Consider the following 13,471-nt stretch of genomic DNA (forward strand, 5'->3'; position numbering starts at 1 on the left):
GCTGAATTCTCTTAACTTTTGCTTGTCTGTAAATGTTTTAATTTCTCTGTTGAATCTGAATGAGATCCTTGCTGGGTAGAGTAATCTTGGTTGTAGGTTTTTCCCTTTCATCACTTTAAATATGTCCTGCCACTCCCTTCTGGCTTGCAGAGTTTCTGCTGAAAGATCAGCTGTTAACCTTATGGGGATGTCCTTGTATGTTATTTGTTGCTTTTCCCTTGCTGCTTTTAATATTTGTTCTTTGTATTTAATTTTTGATAGTTTGATTAATATGTGTCTTGGCATGTTTCTCCTTGGATTTATCCTATATGGGACTCTCTGTGCTTCCTGGACTTGATTGACTATTTCCTTTCCCATGTTAGGGAAGTTTTCAACTATAATCTCTTCAAATATTTTCTCAGTCCCTTTCTTTTTCTCTTCTTCTTCTGGGACCCCTATAATTCGATTGTTGGTGTGTTTAATGTTGTCCCAGAGGTCTCTGAGACTGTCCTCAATTGTTTTCATTCTTTTTTCTTTATTCTGCTCTGTGGTAGTTATTTCCACTATTTTATCTTCCAGGTCACTTATCCGTTCTTCTGCCTCAGTTATTCTGCTATTGATTCCTTCTAGAGAATTTTTCATTTCATTTATTGTGTTGTTCATCATTGTTTGTTTGCTCTTTAGTTCTTCTAGGTCCTTGTTAAAAGTTTCTTTTATTTTCTCCATTCTATTTCCAAGATTTTGGATCATCTTTACTATCATTACTCTGGATTCTTTTTCAGGTAGACTGCCTATTTCCTCTTCATTTGTTAGGTCTGGTGGGTTTTTACCTTGCTCCTTCATCTGCTGCATATTTCTCTGTCTTCTCATTTTGTTTAACTTACTGTGTTTTGGGTCTCCTTTTCTCAGGCTGCAGGTTTGTAGTTCCCATTGTTTTTGGTGTCTGCCCCCAGTGGGTGAGGTTGGTTCAGTGGCTTGTGTAGGCTTCCTGGTGGAGGGGACTGGTGCCTGTGTTCTGGTCGGTGGGGCTGGATCTTTTCTTTCTGATGGGCAGGGCCACATCTGGTGGTGTGTTTTGGGATGTCTGTGAACCTAGTATGATTTTAGGCAGCCTCTCTGCTAATGGGTGCAGTTGTGTTTCTGTCTTGCTAGTTGTTTGGCATGGGGCATCCGGCACTGGATTTTGCTGGCTGTTGGGTGGAGCTGGGTCTTAACTTTGAGGCGGAGATCTCTGGGAGAGCTCTCACCGATTGATATTACGTGGGACCAGGAGGTCTCTGTTGGTCCAATGTCCTGAACTCGACTTTCCCACCTCAGAGTCTCAGGCCTGGGCACCAAGATCCTGTCAGCCACACAGCTCAGAAGAAAAGGGAGGAAAAAGGAAAGAAAAAGAATAATAATAAATTTTTTTAAAGTTTTTAATATAAAAGTTATTAAAATAAAAATAATAATAATTATAAAAAAAGAAGAGAGCAACCAAACCAATAAACAAATCCACCAATGATAACAAGTGCTAAAGATTAAACTAAGACAAACATAAAAATCAGAAACAAATCAGTTGCAGACAGCAAACCCCAAGTCTACAATTGCTCCCAAAGTCCACCGCCACGATTTTGGGATGATTCGTTGTCTATTCAGGTATTCCACAGGTGCAGGGTACATCAAGTTGATTGTGGAGTTTTAATCCGCTGCTCCTGAGCCTGCTGGGAGAGATTTCCCTTTCTCTTCCTTGTTTGCACAGCTCCTGGGGTTCAGCTTCGGGTTTGGCCCTGCCTCTGCATGTAGGTCACCCTCTGGCATCTGTTCCCCACCCAGACAGGATGTGGTTAGAGTGGCAGCTTATTAGGGGGCTCTGGCTCACTCAGGCCGTGGTTGGGGGGTGGGGGAGGAAGGTGTACGGATGCGGGGCAAGCCTGTGGCGGCAGTGGCCAGCATAAAGTTGCACCAGCCCGAGGCGCCGTGTGTTCTCCCGGGGAAGTTGTCCCTGGATCACGGGACCCTGGCAGTGGCAGGCTGCACAGGCTCCTGGGAGGGGAGGTGTGGATAGTGACCTGTGCTCGCACACAGGCTTCTTGGTGGCTGCAGTAGCAGCCTTAGCATTTCATGCCCGTCTCTGGGGTCCACGCTGGTAGCCGCAGCTCGTGCCCGTCTCTGTAGCTCGTTTAGGCAGTGCTCTGAATCCCCCCCTCTCGCGCACCCTGAAACAATGGTTTCTTGCCTCTTTGGCAGGTCCAGACCTTTTCCCAGACTCCCTCCTGGCTAGCTATGGTGCACTAACCCCTTCAGGCTGTGTTCCCGCAGCCAAACCCGGTCCTCTCCCTGCGATCGGACCGAAGCCCGAGCCTCAGCTCCCAGCCCCCGCCCACCCCGGCAGCTGAGCAGACAAGCCTCTCGGGCTGGTGAGTGCTGCTCGGCGCCGATCCTCTGTGCGGGAGTCTCTCCGCTTTGCCCTCCGCACCCCTGTGGCTGCGCTCTCCTCCGTGGCTCCGAAGCTTCCCCCCTCTGCCACCCACAGTCTCTGCCCACGAAGGGGCTCCTAGTGTGTGGAAACCTTTCCTCCTTTACAGCTCCCTCCCACTGGTGCAGGTCCCGTCCCTATTCTTTTATCTCTGTTTTTTCTTTTTTCTTTTGCTATACCCAGGTATGTGGGGAGTTTCTTGCCTTTTGGGAGGTCTGAGGTCTTCTGCCAGCGTTCAGTGGGTGTTCTGTAGGAGTTGTTCCACGTGTAGATGTGTTTTTGATGTATTTGTGGGGAAGAAGGTGATCTCCACGTCTTAACTCCTCCATCTTGAAGGTCCCGTTGGTCTTGCCCCTTTCTAATCACGACAGCCTAAATGTTGATCTTTCTAAAATGAAAATCTCATCAAACCCCTCATTTGCTTAAAACTTTCCAATCGTTCCCCATTGTCACCAGAATGAACAAACTCTTAGCATGGCATATAAGGCCCTTTGTGATCAGGTGCTAATGACCTGTCCTGCCACGTGTCTCACTGTTACGTTTCATCCACCTCGTCCTCTTCCCTCTTGTCCATCGCCCCAACCCCTTCTCTTTCCACCGACGAACTTTCCAGCCATATTGAACTATGTGTAATCCCTTGGTCTGGTAGTGTTCTCTCTCATCTGCTGGACTTTAGACATGCTATTCTCTCTGCCTAGAATGTTTTCTTTCCATACTCCTCTCCTGTGAGTGACAAAGTTTTACTTAGTCTTTAGGTTTTTGTATAGAGGTCACCTTTCCCTGGAAGCCTTCTTATATCCCTAAGATTGGGTTAAGCGCCCCTTTTAGGTTCTGTCTTGATACCTTGTGCTTATAAATGTTCTAACACTCCTCATAATATATTCAAATTACCTGTTTGCTCACCTATATCCTGAGCTACAGTGAATTTTCTTGAGGGAAAGAACTGAGTATTGTTCTGTTTTGTTTCCCCAGCATTTAGTATAATATCAATATAACAATACTCTGTAAACAGTTCCTCAATGAATCTTTGGATGGAAAGTTTGGGACCAAATTGTGGAAAGTCTTGAGTGAATATCAGGCCAATTTGTTGAACTTCTTAATACTGCCACCAGGAGAGTCTTTTACGAAGGACTCAATCATGATGGCAGGTGGTAGCATCCTTCTCCACCTTGGTTACTCAGTGAGGCAATATTCCCCGATTGTGCAGTAGTGGGGCACTTACATAAAATAAGTAACTATGTGCCTTTGTACAAAGTTAGATTCCATCTTGAAGAGGTTAAAATACAACCTTTATTGGGTACCTAAGGTTTAAGAAAAGTTCTGAGAGATAAAACTTAAAATTCATACAATTCTGTCATGAGATTTTTTTCTGTTAATAGAGAAGTGCTATCATTGTCTTAATTTTAGCTTTTTCATCACCTTGGTCCATATTGCAGAGCACTTATATTATATGGAGTCATACGACTTCCTAGATGTCAAGAATAACAGGAAAGTGGTAGATATTCTTGACAGTTTGAAATATCTTTCTGGCAAACTGGGGCCAGGAGCTGCGTTAGAAGTGTACATGCAGTAAAGGCAGGTCTGTTATCCATTTTAGGTCCATAATGTGTGCAAAGCATTGTGCTTGGTGGTTTGGGAGATGCAGAGTTATATGAAACATACTTCCTACCCTCAAGGAGCTAACAGACTTGCTGAGGAGAAGGGAAAGGCACCAAAATGCTTATATTTAAAGATAACTTGTGATAAGAGACACATAGGTACTGGCAGAAAATAGAGCATTGGATCTCTTTTTTTCAAGGGGTTTATATTTTTATGATCCACAAAACTTGGAGCTTTACATATTATATTTACATAGCTAAGTATGAGAGTAAAATTTTCAAATACATGTATGAATGAAGTATGAATTTCTAGATGTTTTTCTCAAGGAGGCTTTCCATATCTGTGTACCTTTTTCGTTTACGGCAGGAGTTGTTAACCCAAGGTCCGTGGCCTCCTTGAAATCTTTCTGCAGAATTTGATGGATATGTTTGTGTATATAGTTTCCTGAGGAAAGGACTGATGGCTTTCAACAGATTCTTTTTATTTTTTTTATCTTCTAAAAACATTCTATTAGAATCTTTAAGGATTCTATGACTGAGAAGAAATTCAGAACCACTGTATAGAGAGTGCGTTCACAGACTTGTCTCAGCTTTACAATATCTTTCTCTTCACCCCCATTTCAATCCATTCTCACTTAACAATTGGCTATAGCATAGCCAGTGAGTAAATGCTTTTATTTGTTGAGTGAATTAAATTAAAGTTTATATGCCATGTTCTCAATTTTAAAAACAGACAAGTTCAACATGTTATTCAGAATGAGCCCTGACTGCCCTTCACTGAACACATGCCAGTGAGGGCACTTGGCAGTACACTTCATTGTTTAATTCATTTAACACTCTGGCCCTTCATGAGTGATAGCTATTATTATCCCCATTTTACAGACAAGGAAGCTGAGGCTCACTGAGTATCTTCCTAAGCCTGCCCCCTAGTAAGTTATAAAATCAGTTAATACTCTGTCTTGAATCTGAAGCCTCTGTTCCCTTTAACTAGTATGCTATACAATAGTATGATTTATAAACTGTTTTGTTTCTTCCCCTCAACAAACAAACAAACAAAAAACCCTCTTCTAAGTTGCAATTTGTTCTTCACAATCCCTGGTGTTTTGGTTTTTTTTAATGTCAAAATGCCTTTGGAAGTAGATGAGCTTTTGTAGCTTAATGACCATTGGCTTAGGTATACAAACGGTTAGCTTGATCTTCAACATAAAGGAATACATATTAATTAAAATCTAGATCATTTCATCATATTTAGAAGTAATATTGAGCTATTTTTAAAATTGCATAACAAACTTATGTGAAGAATTTACCACGTACTTGACGTCATTGTCTGCTATTGGTACACCAGAATGTGGAGGAACAAATATGCTTGTCTGGGGCAGTGGCGGGGTGGAGTGGAGACTTTTAAAAACTACACATTCTACCTTCTCCATCCCTCATCCCTGTTGATAATCATTGCCTGTGATGAGAAGTGTTATTGATGAAGCATTTCGCGTATGAATTCTGTTAGGTGCAGAAGAAAGATGAAAAAATACCATCTTACATTATTTGAAAGCATCTTCATTTTGCAGAATGCTGAGTAGGGAGAAACATTGTTTGGAAGTTTAGAATCACTATTATGTTTTGAAATTATATATACTTATTTAAAGATAGTTATTATGTAATTACAACACTTTAGAATATGGTATAAAATATTGTAGCCTAATTTATCTCTTTAAAGTACATGGCTAAACAAGCTGTAAACTTGAGATCTTTTTATAGTCTTACTATTCAAAACCCCTTGTCAGTTAAAGTAAATCCAAAGTGGTTTATATTTTGAAAATATGCTTCAAAGAAAACATCACAAAAGTAAAATTACTTTATTGCTCTGCCTTTTATTTTGTAATTTTAGGTAAGGCACTGACATTTCTTCTGCTGCAGCCACCAAGCCCCAAACTTCCTCCACACAGTACGATCCGAAGAACAGCCATTGATCTGATTGGACGTGGTTTCACAGTTTGGGAGCCTTACATGGATGTGTCTGCTGTCCTGATGGGGCTTCTTGAACTTTGTGCTGATGCCGAGAAACAACTTGCCAAGTACACGCTCCATTTCAGTTCATTTGGCTTTTATTGGTTTGGTTTGGTTTGGTTTTAGTAGAGGTCATTGATTACTCTTTATAAATTGCATATGGAGAAAAAAATAGACAAATATCTCAATACATGAAATTTTGGAAATAGACAATGAAAGGGAGATATGTTTCTGTCATTTTAACACAATTGGGATTTAGCTTTGAGCCAATGAATGATTTATCCATGGCATAGTTTTAAATATATGTTTATTGTGCCTTGAGATATTGTCAACTAATAATAATATAAACATATCACATATAAGGAAAATGATATATATAGTTGCTCAAAAATGTTTTACTGATACAATACCTGGCCAGTTTGGGGAATTACTCCTTTGCGCTCATGTTAATTTTTAAACCAGCTTTATTGAGGTTTCATTTGCACACAGCAGAGGATCAGCCATAAGGAGGTTGCAGTGGTCCAGGGAGGCAGGGATGAGAGTAGAGGAATAGGAAGAGGACCCAAGGCAGTTCCTAAAATGAAACTGGGGCTGGTGATAGAGGTTAGTATTGACTTGAGAACCCAGCCTCCTGATTCCTGGAGGGAGTCTTTTTTGTTTTGTCTTGTTTTGTATTGATGGTATAATACACATCTAACAGGAAATTTACTACTGTATCCCTGTTAAAGGATGCAATTCAGCAGCGTTCTCTGCATTCACAGTTATGCAGCCATCACCACTACCTAGTTCCCAGCAGCAGTCACACCAAACGGCAACTCCATACCCATTGAGCAGTCCCTTTCCATTCTCCCCTCCCACTGTCCCCTGACAATCAATAATCTGCTTTCTGTCTCTGTGAATTTGCCTATTCTGAATATTTCATATAAATGGAATTATACAGTATGTGGCCTTTTGTGTCTGACTTCTTTCACTTAGCATAATGATTCCAAGTTTCCTTCATGTTGCAGCATTTTTCAGTACCTTGTTTCTCTTTATAGTTGAACAATATTCCATTCTATGGATATACCACATTTTATTTACCTATTCATCTGTTGATGGACATGTGGGTTGTTTCCACTTTGTTTGAACACCTGGTTTTCATTTCTCTTAGGCAGATACCTAAAAGTGGAATTGCTGGGTCATGTGGTAATTCTGTGTTTAACCTATTGAGGAACCACCAAACTGTTTTCCACAGCAGCTGCACCATTTTATATTCCTACCAGCAATGTAGGAATTGTCTGCATCCTCGCCAACATTTATCTTCTGGTTTTGTTGTTGCTTTTTTCGTATAATCATCCTAGCGAGGGTGAATTCCTAGTGGTAGGAATTCTGGAACTGTCCCATGATGCCTCTCTCAATGTACAGGCAGACCTCGTTTTACTGTCCTTCACTTTATTGCGTTTCGCAGATGCTGTGATTTTTTTTTTACAAATCAAAGGTTATGGTAACCCTGCATAGAACAAGTCTGTTGGCACCATTTTTCCAACAGCATTTGCTCATTCATGACTCTGTGTCTCATTTTTGTAATTCTAGCAATATTTCAAACTTTTTTATTACTGTATTTGTTATGGTTATCTGTAGTCAGTGATCTTTGATGTCATTTTTGTAACTATTGTGCCTTTTTTAGCAAGAAAGTATTTTTTAATTAAGGTATGTACATTGTAAAAATACTTAATGATATTGCACACTTAATAGACTACAGTATAGTATACACATACTTTTTATATGTTTACTGGGAAGCTAAAAAATTCGTGTGCATCGCTTTATTGTGATACTCGCTTTATTGCGTTGCTCTGGAACCGAACCTACAGTATCTTTGAGGTCTGCCTGTAAGTGTTATCACCTCTTTGATTTTTTCAGTGAATGGCATTTCATGCTTATCATTGCTAGCCTTTTAAAAAACTAGAGTTCTCTGCCCTTTTCTTCATGGTTGCCTCTCTCATATACCACAGTTGCCTTATATTCTAGCGTGCTTTGGGCCTGTCATCTTTCTGCTGCTGCTCTATGCTCAGAAGTGGAGACCAGAAAAACAACTGAAGGCTAGACTAGAATGCTGTGACTTTGTCCACAGATTGGGCACCCCCAGCCCAAAGTCCCAAGATTGACTGGTAGGGGAAGGGTATTCGTTTCAAACCTAAGCAGCTGTCCTCCCCCTTCACCTGCTTCATACTGCCACGCTTCCTAAACTTCACTTCTGTGTCTCCCTAGCTATACACCCTTCAGTAAATTACTTCACCTCTCACCTCAGTTCCATTTACAAGTTGGGGCTAATTGAATACCTACTTCATAAGACTGATGTTAAGTGAGTTTATATTTGCCAGGTGCTTAGAAGAGCACTTAGCACATGTTAAGAGATTGAATGGATGTTACCTATATGGGGGGGGGGTATGGATGGTGATGCCATTGTCATTGTCCTAGTGTTCAACAGATGGAAGAGATGCCCGTTTCTAGAATAAACACTTCCACATAGTGACAATCAGGATAGTTTCTGGATGGATACAGGTGACCTGAAGGTTCTCAATTGACTTAAAGGATTAGGAGGGAATGTGAGCCCATGAGTTGGCAGCAGTCGTAAGAGGCAGCTGGCCTTTGTGCAAAGCCTGGAACGTATTTTCAACCTTTTACCCTCCCCTTGGCTGCAACTGCCATGGACATGCTCCAAGGAGTCAACAGAGTGGCTTCTTTTACCTCAGCTCTCCTGATTACCTTGAGAAGCCTTTAATATTTTTGATTGTCCAGAATTTTACTTTGACCTAATTTTATAGCCTATTTTCAAATCTGATCAAACACAGTTTCAATAGTACGCAGTCTTATTTTGTTGCCTGGGAGAAGTAATGGGTTTCTATTTTAGACTAACCATCTAATATTTTGTTTTATTTTGTGTTTAAATAAGTTCACATGAAGCTTATATCAGCAAACATAAAGATGTGCTGTGTTTTATCTACATGGAGTATGTCCACAGACACCAATACTTTAGCTTTCAGTAGGTAATTTAAATCTTGCTATTACATCCTTTTCTGTCATGAAGATTAGTATAACTCTCTACACCCAGCTCTGAATAAATGAATGTATCAGCGTGTAGCCTTGAGGAGTCCAATGTAATTTTCATCATGATAAATTGTATAATAAGCAAGAAAATGTTTGCTGATTAATCTATAACAAGATTTAGATTGAAAATGACCCGTTACATCCACGACACACTTGGTACAGGCTGCAGAAGGACTGAGATGGGGCGAAATAGAGAAGCAGGGTGACTGTGGATCTTACCCTCGTGGTGCCTGCGGGGCCGCCCTTCTGTGCCTGATTCCCTGTGCACACAATAGCACCGCTTGGCCGCCTTGCTCCTGACTGTGGTCTTAAGCTTGCTTTATGAAGAAGCTTTTATGTTAGGCTTGTGCTTTTTAAAAGGAAAAAAACATAAGCAGTGTTTCCTTCTTTATTTCAGTTCTTGTGAGTTTATGAAGGAGGGGGTTCAAGGCAGGGCAGCTCGCTCAGGTTGCTCTCTAGTTCTGAGGAATACATGTGATAGCAGAGTTTCTCTCTTTCCCTCTCTCCCCTGTGTTGACATCCTCTGTCAGAGATGACTCCTGAGAGGCCTCCTGAAAAACTGTACATGGCTCAAGACTAATAGAGCATTTTCCCAGAATTAATAATGTTTTTATTTTAGAAATATGACTTAGAATTTTACATCTTTGGAATCAAAATAAAACCAGCTGTTTTCCAGTGTTTTCAAACATTTTGCCCAATTTTAAACTATGTTTATTAACTAAGCAAGCATCTATTGAGTAGCTAATATGTGGAAGGGACAGTGTTAGGTACTATATGTAGTCACAAACTTTCATGAAACAAAGACCCTTCACGTGACTTGCAGTCTTACAGGAAAGATAAGATCTTACAGGAAAGAAGGAGAGTAAAAGGTATGGAGATTCAGAGCATGGCAGATGAATCACAGGGGGGTACCCAAACAGTACCCAAGGGAGAATTTCATTTGAATCTTTCTTTTGAATGATTGTGAGGAGAGGTGGGGAAGAATAACTACGACGTGCGAAAGGACAGATGGGGAAAGCCCAGGCACGCCCCAAAGAGTCTGAGGAGCAGCTGCACACATAGGGACATGAAAGTAAACATTGTTTTTAGCTAATTTTATTTATGAATTTCTTGCAGAAATTAAACCCTGGGATGCTCCCATCAAAAACTTGAACATAATTGCCTTACTCATTATCTCTGGGGAATAGAATTGGGTTCAAAGAGAGAATTGGTTTTACCTTTTTCTTTATTAAAAGAGTGTAAAAATGACTATAAAAGATTATAAAACAAATCTGAGACAGGTGCTTTCTCTTGTCCAGGAAAAGGTGAGGTTCAAACCCAGGTCTTACTGACACCAAAAGCCATGCTCCCACCCCTGTGCCATCTTGCATTTGAAATCTTATACCCAGAGAATTAAAGACCAACAGAGTACTAAATACAAAACAACCTATTAAAAGGACCTAAAAGAGGTCAACTCAGAATTTTTAGATTTTTAAAATCTATTTAATGAAATCATTTTCATCAAGAATTTTGTGCCTTCTGGAAATTAGAAACCCATTTAAATATCAGTAAACTCCTTGACAGCTTGGGCCATGTTTCGATACTATGTGTTTATTCTTATGTGTTCAAACACCTGTTATATGATTTGCATTGTTATTTGCAATAAACATTTAATAAAGTCCTAGAATTTTAGAGACAAAAATCTTCTTCAACAGCATGCAATCCAGTGCCCTTAATATGCTATTAAGTAAAAATAAGTTGTAGTGATTAAACAACTTGTCTGAGGTTACACTAGTCCTGTGAGAGCTAAGACTATCACTTAGGTCTCCTGACTCCCATTTTGCTGCTTCCATACCACATGGTTATGTCACCCTTTATATAATGAGAGATCCACAGGTAGAATTTTATGTGAGGAATTTTTAGGTTAATGATTATGGGCTGTTTATTCATGATGGACTGTTTAATTGAAAATGGAAGGCTGCACTTCATTGAAATCATAGGTTAAGTCATCCCCAGCTGATTGTGAAAATAATAGAAATGTATGCAGTATTATCTTTTTTAAAAATCCATGGTTTTTTAGATCAGCATGGTTATGGACATATGGATAAAGTGTTAGAAACAGTAGAAAATCCTACTTTTTTTTTTATGTAAAAGTACAGAAGAATCCTTGTGCTTTTGTACGTGTTGTGGTCTGTGATTCTGATTCCATTTTCCTAGTTCATGTTGCAGACCTTTACTCTGAAAGAGAACAGCAGAGCAGGGCCAGCCCAGCTGCTGAAGGTGCCAGACTCTCACCTCATACTGCTGTGACTGAGGGATGTGGATGAACTACACAAAGTCCATTGCTTTTCTGGAATATTCACAGTTGCCAAACTTTAAGGGAGAAACATACAGTCATTGGAAACCACACATGCTCTGATAACATAGATAAGCCTTATATGTTGGAAAGAGTCTTTCTGGACAATATAAAATAGAGTTGGAGGAAAAAGAATTGACATTTTAACTCAGATCTCAATCATATTTTTTAGATTTGAGAGCCAGAGAGTAAAGATCACATCATACAAACACTAAGGTGCTTTAGGCTTCAATATTTAAATTATTTTTCCTATTCACATGACATTTATTTTTAATAGAAAGTTTATAATTGGAGGAAACCATTTAACTAAATCATGTTGGCATACATTTTATTCATTGTAAATGTATACAATATATAGGAAATAGGTCTAAAAGATATGCACTTGGAGGAATTGCCACCTTTGAGTTTAGGAAATTAATGCCACCTGTGACTTATCAGATTTAGGTCCCACATGACAAAGAGGAATTGCTGATTCCCTATTACATTAAAGACAATTGTTAACACACCTATTTTACCAGGGAGGGGTAGAATGGAATTCCCAGATGATACATAATTATGTATTTTCAAAATAATTTTAGTCTTTGTTTTAGATGGGGAGTGTTTCCAATGCCCTGTTACTGTTTGTCTTAGTTCACTTGGGCTGCCATAACAAAGCACCACAGACTGGGCTACTTAAACAACAGACATTTATTTTTCACAGTCCTGGAGGCTGGGAAGTTCAAGGTCAAGGTGCTGGTAAGACCTCATTCTGAGGTCTGTTCTCGTGGCTTGTAGGCTCCGCTGTCTTGCTGTGTCCTGACTTGACTTCTTTGTGACCAAGATTGGAAGAGAGAGGTAGAGCAAGCTCTCTGGTGTCTCTCATAAGGGCACTAATCCCATCACAAGGGCCCCACCTTCATGGCCTTATCTAACTCTAATTATCTCCTAGAGGCCTGTCTCCATATACCATCACATTAAGGCTTAGGGCTTCAACATATGAATTTTAGGGAGACACAAGCATTCAGTCCATAATCGTGTTGACTATGATTTGCAGGTTATTCTATGAAAGTTGTGTTTCCCGCCCCCGCCTGCCGAATATTCCCTTACGGCATTCCATAATTTGACAGATGGGTGAAGTCTGACAATTGTAGACAGTGACATTTAACTGAGGTGGTCTTACATGTAAGTTTTAAAAAGCTTTTACTGCCATGGAGTAAGGGTTAGAACAGGATTAAATGAGCAGTCAAGTAAGGATTGAGCTTGGCCTGAGTGGACAATTTTTCTATTCATGGTTTTTATTTATAATATCTATCATCTCTGGCATTTCGTATTGGATGTGTATACTGAAATGCTGAGTAAAACAGAGAGTGTGTCATATCATATTTTTCAGAATAAAGACTGAAACAAAGACCCACCCTATAAACCTATGTAACAAATGATCTACATAACAGCCAGATAAGCAGGATCAGGTGAAAAGAGTGAGTTCTGTGTTTACATACAGATTGCAGAATAAGGCAGACATCCCCTTTAATTTCAAGCCTCTGATAGTATGATCCTTCCTTGTTCAGTTAGAATCGCACATTAAAATATATCACACACCCAGTGCACTTTTGACTTTCAAGATAACTACATGCAGAATTAGACTTTGTCTGTTGGGACCACCAGATCAATTACTTTGACTTCATTTCTTGGTCAATTCAGTCGAATAACTGGCTTAAGTGATTTTTTTTTTTTTCCTGCTGAATTTGCCAGGTAACTTCATTTACCTTCATTTAACTATTGAGCTACCACTATGTCCAAGGGCTGTACTAGGCACATTGCAGGGGGTAGGGGGTGATACACAGGATTAGAAGGCATGGTCCTAATCTGTCTATTGGTTCACAGTATAAAACTAATTCAGAATGAGAGTCAGTGCTAAAGGCCCGGAATGAACAGGTTTTGTCATTGGTTATTTTTGTTTCAATAGATAGTAATTGAGTGCTGTAGCAATTGCAGAATACCACATGGGCTTCCTCAAGAATTGAACAG

General features: G+C 39.9%; 1 protein-coding gene across 4 annotated transcripts in view; it reads left to right on the plus strand.

Moving 5' to 3' along the window:
- Positions 1-13,471, plus strand: part of WDR7 (WD repeat domain 7) — a 354,664-nt gene that overhangs the window by 236,670 nt on the left and 104,523 nt on the right. For all 4 annotated transcript variants that reach the window (XM_036874819.1, XM_036874818.1, XM_036874817.1 and 1 more), the window contains one exon: positions 5,924-6,110. In XM_036874819.1, the coding sequence (XP_036730714.1) occupies positions 5,924-6,110 (187 nt within the window). The remainder of the gene's footprint in view (positions 1-5,923; positions 6,111-13,471) is intronic.

This window comes from Balaenoptera musculus, chromosome 14 (genome assembly GCF_009873245.2).
Source record: "Balaenoptera musculus isolate JJ_BM4_2016_0621 chromosome 14, mBalMus1.pri.v3, whole genome shotgun sequence".
Lineage (NCBI taxonomy): Eukaryota > Metazoa > Chordata > Mammalia > Artiodactyla > Balaenopteridae > Balaenoptera > Balaenoptera musculus.